The sequence below is a fragment of the Cavia porcellus genome, unplaced genomic scaffold, assembly GCF_034190915.1.
Source record: "Cavia porcellus strain 051 isolate PalLab524CR breed Dunkin Hartley unplaced genomic scaffold, mCavPor4.1 scaffold_6, whole genome shotgun sequence".
NCBI classification, from domain to species: Eukaryota; Metazoa; Chordata; class Mammalia; order Rodentia; family Caviidae; genus Cavia; species Cavia porcellus.
The window spans coordinates 91,484,666-91,506,343 of record NW_026947489.1 but is presented as its reverse complement, the minus strand read 5'-3'; the positions used below and the strand labels follow the sequence as shown (position 1 = coordinate 91,506,343).

At 48.1% G+C, this 21,678-nt stretch overlaps 1 protein-coding gene across 2 annotated transcripts in view; it reads left to right on the top strand.

Moving 5' to 3' along the window:
* The window catches only part of Npepps (aminopeptidase puromycin sensitive), a 74,752-nt gene extending 54,697 nt beyond the window's left edge, over positions 1-20,055 (top strand). For both annotated transcript variants that reach the window (XM_003467065.5, XM_063251440.1), the window contains 10 exons: positions 571-634; positions 2,390-2,529; positions 5,744-5,878; positions 7,024-7,243; positions 11,751-11,893; positions 12,210-12,266; positions 15,919-16,026; positions 16,465-16,620; positions 17,199-17,246; positions 18,873-20,055. In XM_003467065.5, the coding sequence (XP_003467113.2) occupies positions 571-634; positions 2,390-2,529; positions 5,744-5,878; positions 7,024-7,243; positions 11,751-11,893; positions 12,210-12,266; positions 15,919-16,026; positions 16,465-16,620; positions 17,199-17,246; positions 18,873-19,028 (1,227 nt within the window). In that variant the 3' untranslated portion in view covers positions 19,029-20,055. The remainder of the gene's footprint in view (positions 1-570; positions 635-2,389; positions 2,530-5,743; positions 5,879-7,023; positions 7,244-11,750; positions 11,894-12,209; positions 12,267-15,918; positions 16,027-16,464; positions 16,621-17,198; positions 17,247-18,872) is intronic.
* The last annotated feature ends 1,623 nt before the right edge of the window (positions 20,056-21,678 follow it).

Sequence of the window (21,678 nt, the reverse complement as noted above, 5' to 3'; positions counted from 1 at the left end):
AGCGTTCCAAAGCTTGCACTCTGAATTCTGAGTCCACTTGCTCATCTGATGTACTGCTTACTGGAAATGGAAAAGTCTAAGACATAACCTTTCTCTAAGATGAGTGTAACTTGCTTTTTTGTCGTGTATATTTTTGAAAACGAATACTTTGCTTTTAGAAACGTACCCTGATCTGGATACATGTGCCTTTCAAAGGATCGTATTATAATTGTATAGAACTAGACTTTGGCTGGGCGTGGTGGTGCACGCCTGTCATCCCAGCACTTTGGAGGCTGACGCAGGTGGAGTACCATGAGTTTGAGGCCAGCCTGGGCTACCTAGTGACCTCAGAGCAAGCCTGACCTGTGTAGTGAGACCTTGTCTCAAAAAATAGAAATGAAAGCTAGACCTTTTATTTCAGGTGAATAAAAGCTAGACCTTTTATTTCAGGCCTTTTTCCCATTCCATAGCATCACCATCTCTGTCACCATTGCATGTGGGGCACTCAGGAGGCATTCGGTAGTACGAGTTCCATTGTCTGCTTTGTCACAGAAATGGTGCCCCCACCAAGAGAAATGTTTGCTTCTTTAGGTGGAAGATGACCGATTACTGAGGTTGTCCCAGAGGAAGTTCTGTGCCAGTGGACCCTACGTTGGTAAGCAGATGGCTCGGAGTGGAGCTGATGGATAAACTGGGGTAATATAGGATTGGTGGGAAAAAATTCACTGTTTTTGTAGTTTTAATAAATTTAAACAAAAACAAGATGGTAAAAAAATTAAAATGAAATTTAAGATGTCAAAAAAAAAGAAGATGAACCGTACATTTGTAGTGTTCTGAGTTTGAGGAGTTCATGTCTCCGCATTGTGGGGAGGTAACGTATGAGGAAGGGCCGGGACAGTTCAGCAGCCCAGGCTAGCCTAGCAAGCGCAAGGTCTGTAGTCCTTGCTGTAGGACGTGCTGGGCGTTGTGCTAAGCAGTGCAACCCAGTCTTACTTGACATTCTTAGGGTCCTTATAATACAGCGTGACTCCTGTTTCACAGAAAACGAGAGCAGAGTGTGGTGGCACATACCTGTGGTCCCAGCATTTGGGAGGCTGAGGCAGGAGGATTGCTGTGTGTGTGAGTTCAAGGGCAGCCTAAACTGCCCAGTGAGAACCTGTCTCTCACACACACAAAAGAAGAAGAAAGTGGGGAGAATGATAAGTATGTTTAAGAGGGATGTTTTGAGGCAGATAAATGACAGTTGTCTTTTACTGGTTTGTTTGTTTTGTTTTTGTACTAAGAATCAATCTCTGGGCCTCTTACTTGCCAGGCAGGTGCTGTGCCACTGAGCTGTATCTCTGGCTTTGTGTTTTCTTTAATGTAACCATTCACCATATTTTTTAATATGTTCCAGTCACCAATGCCTTGTCATGTTCTTCCCCCAAAGACTTGATACATTCCATGTACAGTTAAGGACTACGGGCTGGGCATGGTGATGCAATCCCAGCACTGAGAGGCTGAGGCAGGAGGAATGCCAGGAGTTCAAGGCCAACCTGGGCTACTCATTTAGTACAAGGACAGCCTGGACTACACAGCAAGATCTTGTCTCAAAAAACAACAAGCAGGGGATTTTTAGCTCAATGGTGTAAGCGCCTGCCCGGCAAGCACAAGGTCATGAGTTCGATCCCCAAAGCAAACAAACAAAAAAATTCTGGAACAGCTTAGTGAGGATAGAGGGGTTTAACCTGTGTTTAACTCAACAATCAGGTTTTAATGTTAATAGAACATTACATATGTTAGCTGTAAACTTCGTCTGCACCAGCCATGGCTCCTCTGAGATGCTAGGCGAGGGCTCCGCTTGTCAGCGCAGTGTCTGTTTCTGCTGCACTCGCGCCTGGTAGCTGGGTACAGAGAGCTGACTCCCCAGAGCGGGAGCAGCACTTCTGGGACGGGACCTGCCGCCTGTGCCCAGCTCCCTGGGAGGCTGAGGCAGAGGATGGCAAATTTGAGTCCAAATCGGCAACTTTGAGACCCTGTCTCAAAATAAAATACCTTTTAAAAGGACTAGGTATGTAGTTGAATGTAAAGGCTCTGGGTTCGCACCCCAGTACTCCATAACAAACATAGGCAGCAGATCAACTCCGAGGTGCTTCAGCAGTGTACATACCTGCTGGGGATTGCACCTTAAAATTGTCTCAGTCATTGCATTTGGGATTACTCTACACGCAGGCTGGCGGGGCTTTTAGCCCGCCGAGCTCCTGTCAGTAGCTCTCCCTTAACACCGCTGCAGCTCAGGGGACCTGGAGGAGCTCCCGCAGCAGACACAACCCTGACCACAGGCCCTCCCCGCCAGTCCTTCTCCCTTCAACCTTCTGTTTCTTCCACTGTGAAGTTATGTTCCAAGTTTTCCATTTGATCTCTTGTTTAGGAGAAGACTGCCCTCAGTGGATGGTTCCTATCACAATCTCTACTAGCGAAGATCCCAGCCAGGCCAAACTAAAAATCCTGATGGATAAACCAGAGATGAGTGTGCTTTTGAAAAATGTCAAACCAGACCAGTGGGTGAAGGTGAGTCCAGAAATGCCATAGCCATTTTATCTTTACTGACTAGACTTCTTCCTACCACTCTGGGTTTCGTGACTGTGTTTACTGCTTTGGTCTAGAGTAGGACTTTCAAACAAACAAACACATACACACACACATTTCAGTCATCCTAGCAGGCTGAGGCAGGAGGATCACTGTGAGTTTGAGGCCAGTTTGGGCTACAGAGCAAGACCCTGCCTCAAAAAAAAAAAAAAAAATAGACCAGAAAACACATTTCTTCTTTTTTTTTTTTTTGGTACTGGGGATTGAACTCATCATGACCTTGTGCTTACCAGGCAAGCACTTCAGCCACTGAGCTAAATCCCCAGCCCAAGAAAACACATTTCTTAATTCTTTTTTGAACCCTAAAGCCAGTTTTAATAGTGTTGTCCAGATACCCAGATATTTTCAGTCATAGGTAAGTAGACAAAAATGGGTAAGGACAGAGTGGGAAAGAAAGTAGTAGAGTAGACCGGGCCTGGAGGTGCATGCCTGTCATCCCAGCACTCGGGAGGCCGAGGCGGGAGGATCACTGTGAGTTTGAGGCCAGCCTGGACTACACAGTAAGACCTGTCTCAAAAAGACCAAGGAAAAGAGAAGAAGACGGCAGACTATGTGTAAAGTCACCTAGGCTGGGATGTTTGAGGTTGCGCAGCTTACAGCTGCCTACTTACAGTGACATGGCTTCCTCGATACTCTGTCGTCACGTGGGGACAGCTGTAGTCAGGAGAGGTCAGGTGTGCACAATCATCAGTTTGTGTCACTGAAACATCAGATTCCTCTTGGTAGTCTGTCTGTCTGTTTTTTTGGTGCTGGGAATGGAGCTCACAACCTCACACCTGCTAAGCAGGTCTGTGCTGCTGAGCTCTGTCCCCAGCTCTCTGGCTGGGGTTTAAACCCATTTCACAAATGCCCCAGGGCTGCGCTCTGTAGCTTCCTTTTTTTTTGTCCTTTTAGCAGTAATCCAGAGGTGCTTTACTTCTGAGCTACATCCCAGCCCCTTTTTCTTTTCTTTTTCTTTTTGAAACAGGGTCTTGCTATGCAGTTCAGGCTGGCCTTGAGCTCTCTTTGTAGCCCAGGCTAGTCTCGAACTCGAAACAATCCTCGTGCCTCAGCCTCCCAAGTGCTGGGATTACAGGCGTGTGCCACTATGCCCAGCCCCCAGCCCTTTTTTTTTTTTTTTTTTTTTGAAATAGAGTCCTGCTATGTAACTCAGGCAGACTTCAAATGCCTCACCCTCCTGTGTGCTGGGATTACATGTGCCACTGTGTCCAGCTTCTGTATCTTCTTAATAAAAATATTTAGTGTAATCCCTTTGCACAGTTGTAGATTCCTATCTTTTTTGGGGGGGAACTGGGGCTGGAACTCACAACTTTACCCTTACCAGGCAAGCACTTGAAATACTGAGCTGAATCCCCAGCCCCACAATTGTAGATTCGTAACAGGAACTATACATTGCCTCAGAATTTAGTGCTTTATTTACCTACTTATTTTAAGACAAGGCCTTGTCAAAGTTCAGGCTGCTCACTACATGTAACCCAGGCTGGCCAAACATGTGGTGATCCTCCTGCCTCAGCCTACCTAGTATTGGGACTACAGGTGTATGCCACCACACTCAACCTTCTTGTTTGTTTTTGTTGTTGTTGTTGTTGTTGGTTTTGATTTTAGTTTGTTTTGTTTTTGAGACAGGGTCTGACTGTGTAGTTCAGACTGGCCTTAAACTCAGGTAGCCCAGGCAGAATTTTCGTGGTGATCTTCCTGCCTGAGCGTCCTGAGTACTAGGATTACAAGCATGTACTACTATTCCTAGCTGTGCTTTTCTAAAAAGCCATTTTTTGTTTTAATTTTTAAAATACTCTCAGTGGAATATTACATGAAATTATGATGTGGAATTGGGCGTACACCTATATAATCCCAGCATTTGAGAGGCTGAGGCAGGAGGATCACTGTGAGTTCAAGGCCAGCTTGAACTATATAGCCAGACTTTGTCTCTGGAGCTAGGACTTAGTGACACAGCGCCTGCCTGTGAGTTCCATCCCCAGAACAAAGAAAACAAAAAATCCTCTCTCAGAAACAAGAAAAAAATCTTTGTTTGTTTTTGAAACAGCGTTTCAGTGTGCAGCTCAGGCTGGTCTTGAACGCACTTCTAGCCCAGGCTAGCCTTGAAGTGGTGCTCATGCTCCTGCCTCAGCCTCCCAAGTGCTGGGATTACAGATGTGTGCCACTACGCCTGGCCAATAAAAGCTCATTCATTTGTTCTTTCTTCTTTTTTGTTTTTGTTTTTGTTTGTTTGAGACAGGATCTTGCTGTGTAGTTTAGGATAGCCTTGAATTCACTCTGTAGCCCAGGCTGGCCTCCAACTCTCAGGGACTGATCCTCCTGCCTCAGCCTTCTGAGTGCTGGGATTACAGGTGTGTACCACCACACCTAGCAAGAAAAGTTTCTTAATCATGAAAAAAAGTTACATTCACTATGCTTGTAATTAGATAAATAAAAGTGTGTCAGTGGTGAAAGTAAAAGGAATTGATAAAACAACAGTCATTAGAATTGTGTAGTGGTTTATGTATAGAATTAATGATGCATAAATAGTAAACTATTTGTGTCTTCTCATTTTGCCGTTACACACGTACGTGGATATGAGTGTCAGTGTTCTGAAACTCTGGCATGTTTGTGAGTGGCTGTGGGAATAACTGTGGTCAGTGCTGAGCACTCCGAGTTCCAGTGAGCGCCATGCGGTGCCCTCACCCCGGCAGTCTGACAGAATGTGTTGGTTAAAGGAGCCGGGTCTTCTTGGAGGGTCCGGGACCTGACTAGAAGGACATGGCTAAGACTCAAGGTTTGACAGCTGCCGTTCCGTGGGGCTCAGGCTCCGAGCTTCTGCTGTTGTCGCTGTAGCCGTGGGAAATACGGTCTGCCCCCTGGAACCACCCCGCGGAACTGGGACCTCAGCGGTTCTGCTTTCTCTGTCCTCCTTGCCCCGTGCTGTGCCCCTGCTGCCACAGGTCTCCCTTTCCGTCCCCTCTGCACATTTGTAGGCGGGTGGTTTCTGTGTCTGCGCTATGTGTTCATCCCTGTCTGTTTGTCAGTGTGAGTGGTCTGTGCTGATGTGCCTAAAAGTAGCGTTCATTTTACACATAGGAAAGGGCGGCTTAAAAATAAAGTGGCAGTGTGTAAGAGAGCCTGTTGGATGTCTTTTCAGTTAAACCTGGGGACAGTCGGGTTCTATCGGACCCAGTACAGCTCCGCCATGCTGGAAAGTTTGTTACCAGGCATTCGGGACCTCTCTCTGCCCCCTGTGGACCGACTCGGGTTACAGAACGACCTCTTCTCCCTGGTGAGCCTCTCCTGCTGCATGGACTTCATTGGTGAAAGAATCGTACTAAGCGTAATTAGAACAGGGTTCTTCCTGAAGGTTAGCACCTCTGGATGAGAGGGGAGGACTAATTAATCAACAGAATATTCAACCCCATCTCACCACTCCTAAGCTAGAGTTTTCTAACTATCAGTAGTTAAATTTTTTTCATTTCAATGGATTGACACAGATACACACTTTGGAGAAATTTCCCTACTGATACATTTTTTAAGTCAGAGTGATTTTATGTTTCTCTAAGGTAGTAGTTGTACTCTGCTGGCAAAACTAGAATTTTTTAACACTCTATTATTACTCAAATTTTAGGAGATACTAAAAACAAAGGAGTACATTAACTTTAAAATTAGTATTTATATTAGGCTTTGTTTCAGAAAGAATTTAAAGAGCAATTAGTATTATTATCATTGGGATTCCAAAATTGGCCAGGTGCCTTCTAGATGTCATGCACCCCCTCGTTTTCATTTAAATTGGGTTTAAGATCCACCCCACCTTCCACAGTCCCTGGTTTTGGGTTCCTCTCAGCTGAGCACAAATTGCCCTTGAGGCACCAATCTGGAGCCAGCTCCTGGCCAGGCAGAGCTCACAGGGGGTTGGCTGTCCAGCCGTGGCCACCGAGGCCCAGGTCCTTTGTCTGCACGCAGTGCTGACGGGGCTCTGATCGGCAACCCTTCCAGCCTGTGCTCCCTTGGGAAATGCATCAGGGAGAGCAGAGTGACCTGGGTACAGGGCCAGCTTTGAAAGAGCTGCTGTCAAGAGGCAAAACCTCAACTATTTCTGCAGCTTTTCCAAAAGTGTGAAAACTTTCAAAACAAAACAAAGCCGAGGCCCTAGAAACTGAGTAGGAATGAGAAATTAACTGGCTTGTTGTTGTTCCAAATTCTGGAAGAACAGTGTAATTCTTCTAAGTTATTTTTAAATAGCAAAGAAATAAGCAATGATGTTGTAATAGGATTTTTATTTTAATAGCTTTCTTCATAATAGCTTGATAGGGAGTCTCATTACTTGAAACCAGAAAGTTGCTAGTAGTAGATAATGCTGAACGTACATGCTTACGGGGTTTGTTCTGTTTGAATGAAGAGGAGGTTAATTTGTGTTTTTTCCCATCCCAGGCTCGAGCTGGAATCATTAGCACTGTAGAGGTTCTAAAAGTCATGGAGGCTTTTGTGAATGAGCCCAATTATACTGTGTGGAGCGACCTGAGCTGTAACCTGGGGATTCTCTCAACTCTCTTGTCCCACACAGACTTCTATGAGGAAATCCAGGAGTTTGTGAAAGATGTCTTTTCACCTATAGGGGAGAGACTGGGCTGGGACCCCAAGCCTGGAGAAGGTAATGGATGCCCTGAGTTCAAAAAGAATCAGTTTTACGTTTTTACTGACCTGCAGTGAGCACTTTAAGGAGGCTGGGCCTGTGGCCCATGATGGGGCTCTTCTTGGCCTGTGTGAGGTCCCAAGTTTGATCCCTAGCACTACCAAAAAGCAAGAAAAACCACCTCTGTGTATCTGCTGGATGGTGCTGTACATTTAGCCAGCCAGAAATTAAGACTTAAGTCTTCTGATCCTATCGGTAAAGTGACATGAGTCACCAGCATAGAAACAGTAGTGCTTAAGTGTGTATTCATTGTAAACTATGATTTGTGTGCCGTGATGGAAAGGAACTCTGCAGAGTTCCAGAGGCCCATTTATAGTCAAGGAAAGTTAGAGGGAATTTCTTACATAAATATCCGGCACTTACGTTTATGTTACCGTAAATACCAGGCATCTTGTAAAGGTAATACAGAGACACGGAAGCCAAAGCTCTTAAGTGAAGGAAGTTAACTGTTTTTTACATGTTTTCTTCTCCATGATGATTGCTGTAATCCTGTGTTTACACTTTTTGATATGATTTAAATGTTGAAAGTTGAGATTCAAGGGCTTGCAGTATAATTATTTTTACTGTCTGCTGATAGCTAAAGGTGGCACTTTCTTTTGACAAATTTTAACAGGGGAGGCTTCTAAAATAAGAATAGCAGTGACTGTCACCTTGTGACTGCTTCATTCATCCAACAAGTACTGAGCAGCTGGTAAACACCAGGCTGTCCTAGAAGCTGGCAGTGCAGCCACAAGCAGAGCCTCTGGTGGAGATGGACAGGCAATTAGAGATACCATGTGCCCTGCAGTGGCAAGTATAGTAAAGAGAAATAACGCCTCTGAGGTGACCTCAGCAGGAGCAGAGCACTGGCCTGGCTGGCCTGGCGCTGCGGTGTGAAGGTTCAGAGAGGCGCAGCAGGGGGGAAGGAGTGGGGCTGCTGCCGGCAGAGTGAGGGTGCAGGAGGGCACGCCAGGCCTGCAGAGACCGATGGCAGTCTCTCAACTGCACGCGCAGTGACAGGAGATTCTGTTCAGGCTTCTGGGCAGAGGGACTCGTGAAGTAGGGACTGAACATAGCCCCTGCAGCTCTGCGCCGCCTCTGTCACTGTGGGCAGCGCCCTTGGATGCCAGACTGATTGGTGGAGAGAAATCACCTGGGGCTGCCACAGAGCACCTTTGGTGCAAGGCCATCAGGAGTTTGGGGCGTGGCAGTTTGTCATTTTAGACATTGAGGCAGGCAGTGCCTTAAGGTCGGGCTTGGTGGAGTTTGGGAGGCACTGAGGCACCGGGTGCTGTGAGACTGGAAGAGAGCCCCTGGGGAGGGGAGGTGCCCTGCACACATGCTGCAGGGCTGATGGTGTCCCTGAGAGCTTCAGAGGCTGCCACCCTGACTGGGAGCCCTATTCCGACTCCCAGAATTTATCAATTGGGATGACCAGGAGTCAGGGAGGCCAGTGAGTGAGCAGGAGAAGGAGGAAGAGGAGGAAATGGAGGAGGTGGAGAGCCGCCAGGGGAGGAGGAGGGGGGTCCCAGAACCCAGGGAACCAGCAGTCTGAGGGGGCATGAGCCATCACGCGGCAGGTGCTGCTGCAGATCACCGAAAGGATGGGGAGGGGAACTGCAGTGGGCTTCCTGTAACTGGAGAAGGAATGGAGGCACCGCATGCAGATGGCTTTTTAAAGAACTTTTACCAAAGGAGGATTAGAGAAAGGGAAATTCATCTGGGGATCAAGGAAGAAATTTTCTTTTTTAAAATTAGAAGGTTTTAGGGCTGGGGATTTAGCTCAGCGGCATAAGCACCTGCCTTGCAAGCAGGCGGTCGTGAGTTCGATCCCTGGTACCAATAAAAAGTAAAAAAATAAAATAAAATAAAATAAAATAAAATTAGAAGGTTTTGCTAGGCGTGGTGGCACATGCCAGTGACCTGGACTCGGGGGACTGAGGGTTGCCATGAGTTCGAGGCCAGCCTGAACTTTATGGCAGTCCTGTCCCAAAAAACCAAAAATGAATGAATGAAAATTTTTAAATTTTTTTTTTTCCTTCATTACTGGGAGTTGGACTGAAGGTCTTAGCACTGACTTACGTCCCCACTCGGTTTTTATTTTTTATTTTGAGGCATGGTCTAACTCAATAAATTGGCCAGGCTGGGCTCAAACATGGAATCCTCCTGCTTCAGCCTCCCAGAGTGCTGGGATTATAGGTGTACAGCATCATGCCCAGCTGTAAGTTGGAATATTTTATATTATTTTTCCCAGTATAAATTATGCATTAGTATTTTTTTTAAAATATATGTTATAAGAGAGAAGCAGGATTGCTGCTGAGTGGCAGGAGAAGGCACACAAGGCATGGGGTGCAGGACACACCATGGGAGAGATCAGTGTCTTCCAACAGGTCTGCTGTGAGGACTAGGGGGGACCAACCAGGGAGGCAGAGAGTATGCCAAAGCTGTGAAACCAAAAACGATCTGGGAAGAAGGATGCTAGTTTCCCAGTTGCATGGGCGGGAGAATAAAAGAGTGAAACAGATGCATGCAGTTCCGTCCCCAGGAATTCCTGCCCCATCCTGAAACGTCTCTGCCACTGGCGTGTGCCCCTGCCCAGGCACTCACTGTTCTGACTCCTGTCACGTGTGGTGAATATTCTGTCTCCTGTTTCATGTAAGTGAGTCATGTTCTGTCTACACACCTGGCTTCTGTCATACAGTGAGACTTCTTTCAAGAGCCATCCAGGGTCTCTTCCTCTCTGTGGCTGAGTGTGTTTCATTGTGTGACCGTGCTGCACCGTCTTGATCTATTATACCATTGCCATCCATTAGATTGCTGTACTAAATCTGAAAGTTTTTCAAGATAAAGTTTACATGCAATGCAATTCATCCTTTTTTTTATTTGTTTGGTCTTTTTGAGATAGTCTTACTATGAAGTTCAGGCTGACCTCGAACTCACTGTGCAGCCCAGGCTTGCCTCGAACTCACTGTGCAGCCCAGGCTTGCCTCGAACTCATGGCAGCCCTCCTGCCTCAGCCTCTCGGAATGCTGGGATTACAGGGGTGTGCCACCACACCCAGCTGCATCTTTTTAAAGTGTGCAATTCAGTGCTTTTTACTGTGTTTGTAAAGTAGTGTCTCTCTCACCACCATCTAGTTACAGCACAGTTCCTTTACTCCAGAGAGGCTAGGTGCTGCTGTTACTCTCCCTCCCCTGGCCCCACGAGTTCTTCCTCTCCTGGTGTGCTTATCCGGGCCACCTCCTGTATGTAGGGTCACGCAGTGCCTGGCTTCCCCCATTGTCCCGTAACATCTCCAGATTCCCCTGTATTGTGGCATATGTCACTTTGCCATCCCACTGTGTGTGTGCCGTGTTAACATGTTTCCCTTGTCTCGTGATGGCAAATTGGCTTGGCTCCACTTCTTGGCACAGTGAATTCTTCTGGGAACAATTCGTGTCCAGCTCTTTTGTGCCGCGTATGCTGTCCTTTCTCTTGTGTAAGCACTTACGGGTGAAATTGCTAGGTCACATGATAACCCCACGTCCAGCCCGAGGAAGAATGGCCAGACTGCTCTCCTGAGTGACCTCGCCACTTCACACTCCGGCCACAGAGCCAGAACGCTCCAGCGTCTCCATGTCCCAGCCAGCACTGTCGCTGTCCTTCTGGTCAGAGCCTCAGCGGGTGTGAAGTGGGGTCTCATGGTGGTTTGTAATGGCAGCAGTGTCGGCGTCTTCTGTGCATACTTTGGCCCTGTGTGGGCTTCTGAGCTTTGAGTCAGCTTTGCATGACGTCACCTTCTCACATAGTCTTTAATGTGTAATCAGTCTCCGAAGACAGTGTAGTAAATTTGAAGAGTTCAGTTTTTTTTTTTTTTTTTTTCCTCTCTCCTTTTAGTTTCTCTGTGTAATATAGGTTGGTTTCAGATTCTCAGCAGTCCTCCTGCCTCAGCTTCCCAAGGGCTGGGATTTCAGGTCTGTGCCACCAGTTGGGAGTTTTGAGACAGAGAGCTATAGTTCAGCCTGGCACTGAATTTACCGTGTAGCCTACCTGGCCTTTAACTCATTGCCATCTTCCTGCCTCAGCCTCCCAAGTGTTAGAATTACGGGCATGTATCACCAAACTTGGTGAGTGACCATAATCACATGTGTGATTATGATGCAGTCAGCAAATCTGTTTGCTGATCTAGTGTGTCGAGTGCACCATTGCCTCTTAGGACTTGATACATCAAGCTTCTCTCAAGCATTAGGACATTGTGTTTGTTCAGAGTTGTAGGTTTGGTTTGCACAGTTGTATAAAATATTCAGGACAGGTGTGGTGGTACACCCCTGTTACCCCAGCACTCAGGAGGCTGAGGCAGAAAGATTGCTGACAGTTTGAGGCCAGCCTGGACTACAAAGTGAGTTCAAGGCCAGCCTGAACTGCATAGCGAGTCTCTGTCACAAAAAACGAAAAAATTTCAAGTGATACATTTTAAGCAGTCCTGTGTCTTCTACTTCTTGGACAGGACATCTAGACGCCCTCCTGAGGGGCTTGGTTCTCGGGAAGCTGGGAAAAGCAGGGCACAAGGCAACGCTGGAAGAAGCCCGGCGGCGGTTTAAGGACCATGTGGAAGGAAAGCAGGTGCTCTCCGCTGACCTGCGGAGCCCGGTGAGTCTGGGCGACCCAGTCCTGGCTTCTGGATGCCCACAACACCCTGTGGATGGAGCTTCCTTAGCAGCAGTCGGGACTCTGCACACCGTGCTGCATGTAGCACCCATGGCTTGGGGCCAGCACGTTACACCTCACCCCCTCACCCTGTCACAGCCGCGACCCCTGCTGTCACCTCGCCTCGACTCCTCACCTCCAGTTGCTCATGGACTCCGGCCTCTCACCATGCATGCTCACATGGCTCTCACTGGCTTCTGTTGGCTCTGGAATATTAGAAACAGATAACGGCCTCTTTGGTTCCTGTGTTCACTTGTAGGTTTACCTGACTGTTCTGAAGCACGGCGATGGAGCTACCTTAGACATTATGCTAAAGGTGAGGGGCTGAGAATGGGTCCTTTTCCTTCCTTTCATTCTGGACAGACACAAGCACAGCTTTAAGTGCTGTTAAAAATATCCTAGCTGGGGCTGGGGATTTAGCTCAGCGGCATAAGCACCTGCCTTGCAAGCAGGCAGTCATGGGTTCAATCCCCAGTACCAATAAAAAGGAAAAAGACAAAAAAAAAAAAAAAATTCTGGCAAGTGCAGCGCATGTGTGTTGCAGCCATGTAAATGCTAAGGACCTGTGGGAGAGCTCTTTCCTGGCTTGTGCAAGGTCCTGGGTTTCGTCCCCAGCACCCCCCAAAAAGCCTGTGGTGGTACATGCCTGTAATCCCAGTTAATGCACGAGGCTGAAGCAAGAGGATTTGTAAATTCAAGGCCAGCCTGGACAACTTAGCAAGATTCTTTTCTTTTTTTTTTTTTTTTATCGGTACCAGGGATCGAACTCATGACTGCCTGCTTGCAAGGCAGGTGCTTATGCTGCTGAGCTAAATCCCCAGCCCCCAAGATTCTTTTCAAAAAAAAAAAGAGTCCAGGCATGGCACTAGGGAGGCTGAGGCAGGAGGATCACCACAAGCTTGAGGCCAGCCCAGGGTACATAGTGAGTTCAAAGCTGGCCCTAACTATATAGTGAGACCCTGTCTCAAAACAAAATAAAAAACACAAGAGGGATAGGACATGGGAGCATGATCTTTCGTCTCTTGAGGTTTTGCACTGTGGTAGGAATTATCTCCCCTGCCCTCACAGCCTCCTGTCTCCTCAGGGTAACTGGCGTATAGCTAACTTGAGCTTAGGCAAAATGTAGGGAAACTTGGTACGTCTGTATAAGGACAGCAGCCTGCCTAAAGGCTCTGTTCTACGCGAGCAGTACCAGGGACTGAACGTGGGGCATTCATACCACGCCACAGCTCCACCTCTTTTGTATTTTTTATTTTGAGAAAAAGTCTTCTTAGGTCACAAGAACCTGGCTGGGCTCAAATTTGCAATCCTCCTGCCTCATGAATGTTTGAATTAATGGTAATACTGTGGAATAAGAAGCTCTGTAAGTGCTCGCCCATTCCCTGCCAGTCTCTAGGAAGTTCCTTGTCCATACGGACTGCGTTAGAGGTGGAGAGACTCAGTCTACTCGGCTGCCATCCCTAAAGGAGCCCAGTACCCAAATCTTGTGTCAGACTTATGACACCAATTTGTTTTTGGGCAAAGGCAGAGTTCTTTTATTAAGACTTTAGGCCAGGCATGGTGGCACACGTCTGTAATCCCAGCACTCAGGAGGCTGAGGTGGGAAGGTTGTTGTGAGTTTGAGGCCAGCCTGGGCTACAAAGTGAGTTCAAGACCAACCTGAACAACTGCATAGCAAAACTGGGAATTCAAAGCCAGTTCATACTGTGTAAAGAGGCCCTGTCTCAAAAAAGAAAAACAACTGAGATGTACTGAAAAACATAATCTTTTAAAAAACTGTTCCTCCATTAATTTTGTTAGTGTTTTTAAAATTTCCAGATTTAAAAATACAGTTTACCTATGTTAAAAAAAAGAAAGAAAAACTATCCTCAAAGTATATCATTTATCCACATTATGCATGGGCTTCCCTTCTAATAATTTAAGAATTCTGTTTTGGAGTTCAACTAAACATTCAGGTCCTCTCACCCTCTGTGTGATGAACAGTATGAGTGGGGCGCGTGCACAGGGGGCTTGTTTGTGGGGGTTTGGCTTGCTCTGTTTCTCTGTCTGTCTGTCTGTCTCTCTCTCTGTCTGTCTCTCTCTCTCTCTGTCTCTCTGTCTGTCTCTGTCTGTCTCTCTCTGTCTCTCTGTCTGTCTCTCTGTCTCTCTCTGTCTCTGTCTCTCTCTCTCTGTCTCTCTCTCTCTGCCTCTGTCTCTCTCTGTCTGTCTCTGTCTCTCTCTCTCTCTCTCTCTCTCTCTCTCTCTCTCTCTCCCCCTCCCTCTCTCTCCCCCCTTCGTGCTGGGGATCGAACTTATGACCTCAAACTTGCCAGGCAGGTGCTGTGCCACTGAGCTAAATCCCCACAGTGAAACATTCTTCAGTCTGTTGTTATTGTTACTATTTTTGAGACAGAGTCTGTTCTTCAACTTACTATGGAGTCAGGCTGGCCTCAAACTCACAGTCCTCCTGCTTCAACCTTCCAGGGACTAGGATTATAGGTGTGTATCACCAGGCCCAACAGTATCATGAAATATTCTTAAAATACAACTTAGAATAATGCACCTTTTCAAAAAATGAATAATTTTGCTGGCCATGGCAGTGCATGCCTGTAAACCCAGCTCTCGGGAGGCTGAGACAGATGGATTGTGGTGAGTTCAAGGCCAGGCTAAGCTACATAGGGAAACCCTGTTTAAAAAAAAATAGAGTAATTACAGTGTCAGCTGTTGAGTATTTAGATTATTTTCAATTTTATTCATCTCTAACAGCACAAAACATTAGCCAAATACCAGGCTGTAAAGAGTCTGGCCAGGACAGATTCACTTGTTACCTGTCGAAGCTAAGTAGCCAAGAACCAAGGGCAGGTTTACCCCGGGAGCGCCCACATCCAGGACCGCTGGGACGCCAGTTAGGGCCTGGCAGCTGTTGTCACAGGGGCTTTGTGTTGGGGGCATTGGGAGTTGGCACCAGGCCTTTTGCACTGAGCTATACCTGCAGCCTATTTTATTTTGTTGCTAAGTTGCCCCACCTAAGTTCAAGCTTGTGATTCCCCTGCCTCAGCCTCCCAGGGGCTGCACCACCATACCTGGCTGCTATTATCTTTATTTTTTTTTTATATTTTATTTTAAAGGGAATAAAACCAAGCAAAATAAAACAGAATAAAGCCATTTAAAACAAGACAATGTAAGTGACACAGGATTTCAAAACAAAAATAGGAAATCAACAGTGGTTATCATAATGCCTCTGGTTGTCTTCAAAATAGCTGTCTGTACCTTCAGACATTGTAAAATCAAAACCAAACAGAATAGAACCAATACAAACAAAACAACAAATGCAATCTAGAACTTCAAAACAAAATAATAGAAAAGAAAAAACCAAAATAGTAATAAATCCCAAATGGCTACCATAATGTATCTTGTTATCTTTGAAATAGCTGCCCATCCGATATAATAAATTAAACAAGATAAAACAGAATAAAACCCAACCAAACAAAACAATGAGGATGATACAGGGTTTTGAAAGAAGATAATAGGGAAGTAACAGTGGCCACCACCTTCAGAAGGAGATCCCCCCAGATGCTACACTGTGTATTGCTACCCTCTGAATAGATGATCAGACTGCTGGCGTTAGGCCTGCAAAGTCAGTGAAACCCTAAGCACTAACTTAGCTGCCGTCTCAGCCTGTGTTTCTTGGGATTGCTTATGGGAGACAGGGGACGCTGACTCTTCTTGTCTCCCTGCCCGTGTACCGGAAGGGGCTGGCGTCTGCCTCTCCCCCCGTCAGCCCACGCATGGTGCCGACTCACAGGATGTTTTAGCTTCTTGTTGACTTCTTGTTCTCCTCCAAGAATGCTGTTACCTTTAATGTGATGTTCTGCTTGTGTGCCCCGAAGAACATGCAGAGGAGAAGCTTCCCTTTGTTGAAGGAGAAGTTTAAGCACATACAGGACTAACAGAGGAGAACTTTAACTATCTCTCTTTTTCTCCTGTAGCTTCACAAACAAGCAGATATGCAAGAAGAGAAAAACCGAATTGAACGAGTCCTCGGGGCTACTCTTTTGCCTGAACTGATCCAAAAAGTCCTCACATTTGCACTTTCAGTAAGTTATAGGGATACTGCAGTCCGTGGCGGATATCTTTGACTTGGTGTCCTCTTGGTCTGCTAAGCCTTTGCGCCCAGGGGGAGTGGTGTGCCTTGTTGCTGTTCTGTCCCACAGGCTGTCCTGGGGGAGGGTACAGAGCCCTTACAGAACAGACCAGTAAGGACTGGCAACCTGGTGGACCAGAGGCTGACGCTCCCCTCAGCTGCTTCCTGTGGAGTTCTTCCTCTCTCCTCAGGCTCTCATGCATGTGCACCTGTCCCAAGAGTCTCTGTGTGACTGCTCTCTACCTTGCTGGAAGCTTGTAGAGCCCGCTATTCCTGCAGTGTGGAGCTGGCATCCCTGTGTGATGACCAGCAGGCCAACAGCGAGCTGCACTTTCTGCCACCAGAAGATGCTCCCAACACACTGGACTTGCAGTGCTCTTTGTTTTTCTAGGAAGAGGTACGTCCCCAGGACACTGTATCGGTCATCGGTGGGGTCGCTGGAGGCAGCAAGCATGGGAGGAAAGCTGCTTGGAAGTTCATAAAGGACAACTGGGAAGAACTTTATAATCGATATCAAGGAGGATTCTTAATATCCAGACTAATAAAGGTACGTGAACATTTGCTTTTTTTTTTTTTTTTTTTTTTTTTTTTTGTCCTTTTCCTTTTTATTGGTACCGGGGATCGAACTCACGACTGCCTGCTTACAAGGCAGGCGCTTATGCCACTGAGCTAAATCCCCAGCCCCGAGCATTTGCATTTTGAGTAGTTTGCTCACTGTGGACACTCTTAGCTCATGTCCACGATTCATAGGGTCCACAGGTTGTGGTTGTCTCTTTCAGGCAGTGCTCATGAGGCCAGGCACGGCAGTGCAGGCCTGTAATTCTAGCTTCGCAGGAAGCTGAGCAGGTGGATTGCAAGTTTGAGGCTAGGGTGGGCAACGTAGCAAGACCCTGTCTCAAAAATGGGGTGGGGTGAGTCTAGCAGAGTGCTTGTGTATCCCGCGGGCTGGTCTCCAGTGCCTGTGAAGATTGCTGGTGGCCGCATCTATGTGTTGCTTCCTCTGCTCCACACACTCTGTAACAAGCAGTTTTGGGAGAGAATGGAATGATTTGTTCTAGGGTAAAGGAAGTTTGTTGTCTGCTTCTTTTCATTTCACTTACTGTTTGAAACCTTGGTTTTTTTCAGCTCTCAGTTGAAGGATTTGCAGTGGATAAAATGGCTGGAGAGGTTAAGGTAAGGAAAGGACTGTGGTCTTTGCACTTTTCAATCAAGCATCCACGAACGCCAGCCCAGTTTCCAGTGGAGTCCTGAGAGAATGCACCATAGTGTAGTGTCGGTCTCCTTGCTTTTCCTCAGAAAGGTGGCAGCCTAGATTGTAATTGGTAGTGTCCAGGGAAGTTAGAGCTACGCTCGTCTCCAAGCATGCTGCACTGTGGTTGAAAAGGCAGAAGCTGAGTCGGCTGAGCTGCGTGTGTTCGGGCCCGTTTCTCTTCTGTGAACTGCATGCTGATGCGGTGGTGGTATAGACTGAGCAGCATGGCAGGTTCTCGGCATTGGCTCTTCTCCCTCTCCCATGAAATTCCATGATTGCAGGGCTTTTGCCACGGAGCACTTAGCAATGCTCAGTTCAGTGTGGACCTTGGACCGGTCACTTCCAGCACCTGCAGAATGTATTTACCCTGATTTGGAAAATGTTAACTAAGCTTCTCATCGCATTTAAAAGCCCACAGAGTAGTTTTATTATTATATCACTTTGACTTCGATTTCTTGGAGGCAGAGCAGTTCTGAGGTAGGAGTTTGGAAGGTCTCTGGCTCATACAGTTTTGTTCACTCTAGAAGCTATAGTTAGTTGAGTGTGTGTGTTTTACAGGTTTAGATCTCAAGGAAACGAGCTGTTTTCTGCCGCCATTTAGTTTGCATCGTGTTGCACTGTGAGGAGTGAGATTCTGTGACGGAGAGGGACACGGTGGGCTCCTGGGCAGCTGGTAGGGAGGCTGGGGCCCACAGGCCGCACTAAGGCCCCGTACCTGGGAAAGCCCTCTGGTGGCCTGTCCACAGGGAGTGGCATCTCCTGGGTCTGGGTTGGGAAAAACGTCTGCCTGGTGGCAGTGCAGGGAGTTTTTAGTGGGGCGTTGGGTGTGGACCCTCCCAAGCAGGACTGCAGCTGATGGAGGAGCAGAGACTCTGGAATCCACCGCACGAATCTGTATTTTGACAGTGTTCACTGAGAGAAACAAGTCAAAGCTGGCTCCCGGCTGGGTGTGCAGGTGTCACACGGGCTGAGAGGGACCTGAGTGAGGCCTCGGGGCTCACAGGGCCCACGGGGGAATGAGTCGTGTTCTCCTCCAAGCCACCAGCAGTGACAGTGACAGCGAGGGTGATGGTGACACACTCATGGCAGGCCCCAGCGTTTGGCTGGCTGGTGACCAAGGGTGTTTTGCTTTTCGTGCAATCAGGTGTCCCGTGTTAGATCCTCTAAGCCGTGTGGCTTATGCAACTCTCAGTTTGGCATTGTGACAGCAGAAATGGTTTCATTCTGAGACCCATGAGAGACCAGGTGTCAAGTTGTCAGGATTACTGCAGCAAGGCAAACATCTTAGTATAATTGTCCCCTGCCAACCAATCTTTGAGGCAGCCACAGTGCGCAGAGTCCCGAGGCCCCTGGAGGAGCGGGGTGGAAGCAGCCCCTGGGCCCAGTCTGTTGGGCAGCCAGGTGCTATGGGCCTGCAGCGCGCTCCTGCTGTGGAACAGGCTCCTTCGGCATCTGTCCCGTCCCGGCTGCGGAGGCAGCACAGGTGCAGCCCTGCCCCAGGCCGCCGCATCTTTCACAGTGACCAAGCTCTGCCTTGCCCCCACCAGGCTTTCTTCGAGAGTCACCCAGCCCCGTCGGCAGAGCGCACCATCCAGCAGTGTTGTGAAAATATCCTGCTCAATGCTGCATGGCTGAAGCGGGACGCCGAGAGCCTGCACCGGTACCTGCTGCAGCGGAGGGCCGCGCCTGTGCCCACAGTGTGACCCAGAGCCCAGGCCACCGCAGAGCTGCCGCCCACCCGCCTCCCTAGGGCGCCTCGGGCCGGATGATGAATGTAGTCACCTGGGTCCTGCTCACACTCCCCAGTTCAGTTTTATTGAAAAAGGCCAATCAGCAATGGAGCAAAAAATGAAATAAAATATCAATTACATGTAAATATGATAGTAATAAAATAGAGCATAATGAAACTGTGAAACTTCTTCCTGAAGCCTTGTCAGTGGTAAAGTATTTAACACCCTCCTGCCCCGGCAGCGGGGGCCAGGTGGGCAGCAGCGCGGGTGCATGCCCGCATCCCCAGCCCCGAATCCTGGTCCCCAGCCCCGCATCTCCGCATCCACCGACCTGCATCCTGGGTCTCGGTCCTGCGGCTTGGTCCTTCCTGGTCCTTCCTGGCCTAGAGGCTGACCTGAGAGACTCCTGTCCCACACAGCTCCATCTGAACTGAGGAGGGAGTTTCCTCCCTGCCTCCCTTCTCTGTGACTACTTGGTCAAAAAAGAAAACTGTGTTAAAGACCCTAGCCCCGCCCTGCACTGGGCTATGCTCCGAGTCCTCCCCAGGGTCCTCCCCACCGCCCACCTACATCCCCCTGACACAGCGGGGTGCTGAGAAGCACCCAGCCTGAGCTTGGGACTGCGCTCTGTAGCGGTGACGTTAGGAACCCTGACAGGCGAGTAGGAGACACAGTAGACACGGAACTTGGGTCAGTCAGCCGCCTGCCCGCTGGGCCACCTCAATGCCCCTGCGCCCCAGGCCATGCCTGCACCAGGCCCCAGCCATGTGGGTACTGCCTCGGCCCGGGTGACCCAGCTCCTTCCTTCTCCCTTTTCCATGTTTTTCTTAAAAATAAAAACCATCTTTTTGTGTTATTAACAAATTCATATTTGGTGTGGCTTAACTATTTCGGGAGGTCATTGGATTGTGAGACTGCTTCCTTGAGACATTTTTTGTGCTATTGTTTTAAAAATAATAATTAAACAGTTGGCATTAATAAAAATGTCAGTGTGAAACTGCGTCACGCTTTCATGTATTCTGTTGGGTAAGAAATCCAAAGTATTCCTGTCCACCCGGCTGGAGGTCTTACTGCCACAGGATGTGCTGAGTTTAAAAACTCTTTAATTCCTGAATTCTTAACGAATTGGATTCAAACGAAATAGCCCTGCGGCTCCTTCCCAAGTGCTGCAGATGCTGTCCATCCCAGGGCAGGCAGGAAGTAGAGAAAAATCAGGAGCCAGGGCTTGAGGGCACTGCCACCTGACCCTTGGCCTAACCAGCTGATGGGTGATGGCGAACCTTTTAGCGCTTTCAGAGAACAAACAGCCAGGGGCACCCACCACTGGGGCTGAGACCAGCAGCTTCGCCCCTGCTGCCTCCAGCCTCCTGTGCTCATTGGTGGGGCAAGGTGATTAGATGGTGGGCGGGGCGTCTTCGGGGCGGGGCCTTTCCAGGCAAGAGCTGCACGGGAGTGTGTGTGGGGGGGGGTGGTCTCTCCCACCCCACCCTGGAGCCCTTTTCCCTGTGCACCCTGGGGTGAACACGCCAGCCCTTGTTCCAGGCGGCTTCTGCCATGGAGCCACCAGCTGTGGACAGAAGCTTCTACCAACTGAGCCAGAATAAACCACCTTTAAATTGCAGGTGTCCCGCGGGCATTGTGTCTCAGGAGAAAGTCACTGAGACACCCTGCATTGCCCACGTGGGGCTCAGGCTTGTGATCTTACTGTCCCAGCCTCCTGGGATTTCATGCCTGGCCCTGTGTCAAATTTTTAAAATAAATTCTCCAAATAACTCGCAATCATAGGTAATACACCCATTCTATTTTTTTTTAAATCTTTTTCCTTTTTTTAATCGGTAGTGGGTATCGAACTCACAACTGCCTGCTTTTAAGGCAGGCACTTATGCCGCTGAGCTAAATCCCCAGCCCCAATATACCCATTCTAGATGAGACAGCAAGTTCAGAAATATTTTACAGCAAATAACTTTCGGAAGCAGTGTTCAGCCCGGGCCTCCCAGCCTTGTTAATGACCACCACGTCCACTCGGGGAGGGTCAGGCAAACCCAGGCAGGCAAAAAGAGCTGTGATTTTGCCATTTCCTTCACACTAGATCTTGCTATGCAGTGCAGGCTGGCTTTGAGCCCACATTGTTGCCCAGGGTGGTCTCAAACTCTGAACAATCTTCCTGCCTTGTTCCCCAAGTACTGGGGTGACAGGCGTGTGCCACCATGTCTGACTCCTCCCTAACACTTTTTGGTTAAGAATTTTTAGTGGAAATGCAGCGGGTTCAGAAGAAAGGCACACGTGCTGTCGCTCCCTAGGACTTCTACCGTGATTCATGAGAAGCAGCAAAGCCTTTTGGGTAAGCAGAGAGCCGATTCTGAGTTTCCAGAAAAATGAGTTTCAGAAGCAAAAGACCATTGACATTAGAAAAAAAAAAAAAAATCTCCACTTCGTGTGTACTTGGTGTGATACAGATTTAAATTGATTCTTGGAGCTTTATAGTTCCCAAAGTTCTTTGGGAATGTCCCAAAGACATTCTCAAAGAATGTCTTCATTTTATTGAGAGTGGGCATAGTAACATGACCCCTGGAATCCCAGCACTTTGGAGGCAGGGCAGGAGGATCGCCACCACTTTGAGGCC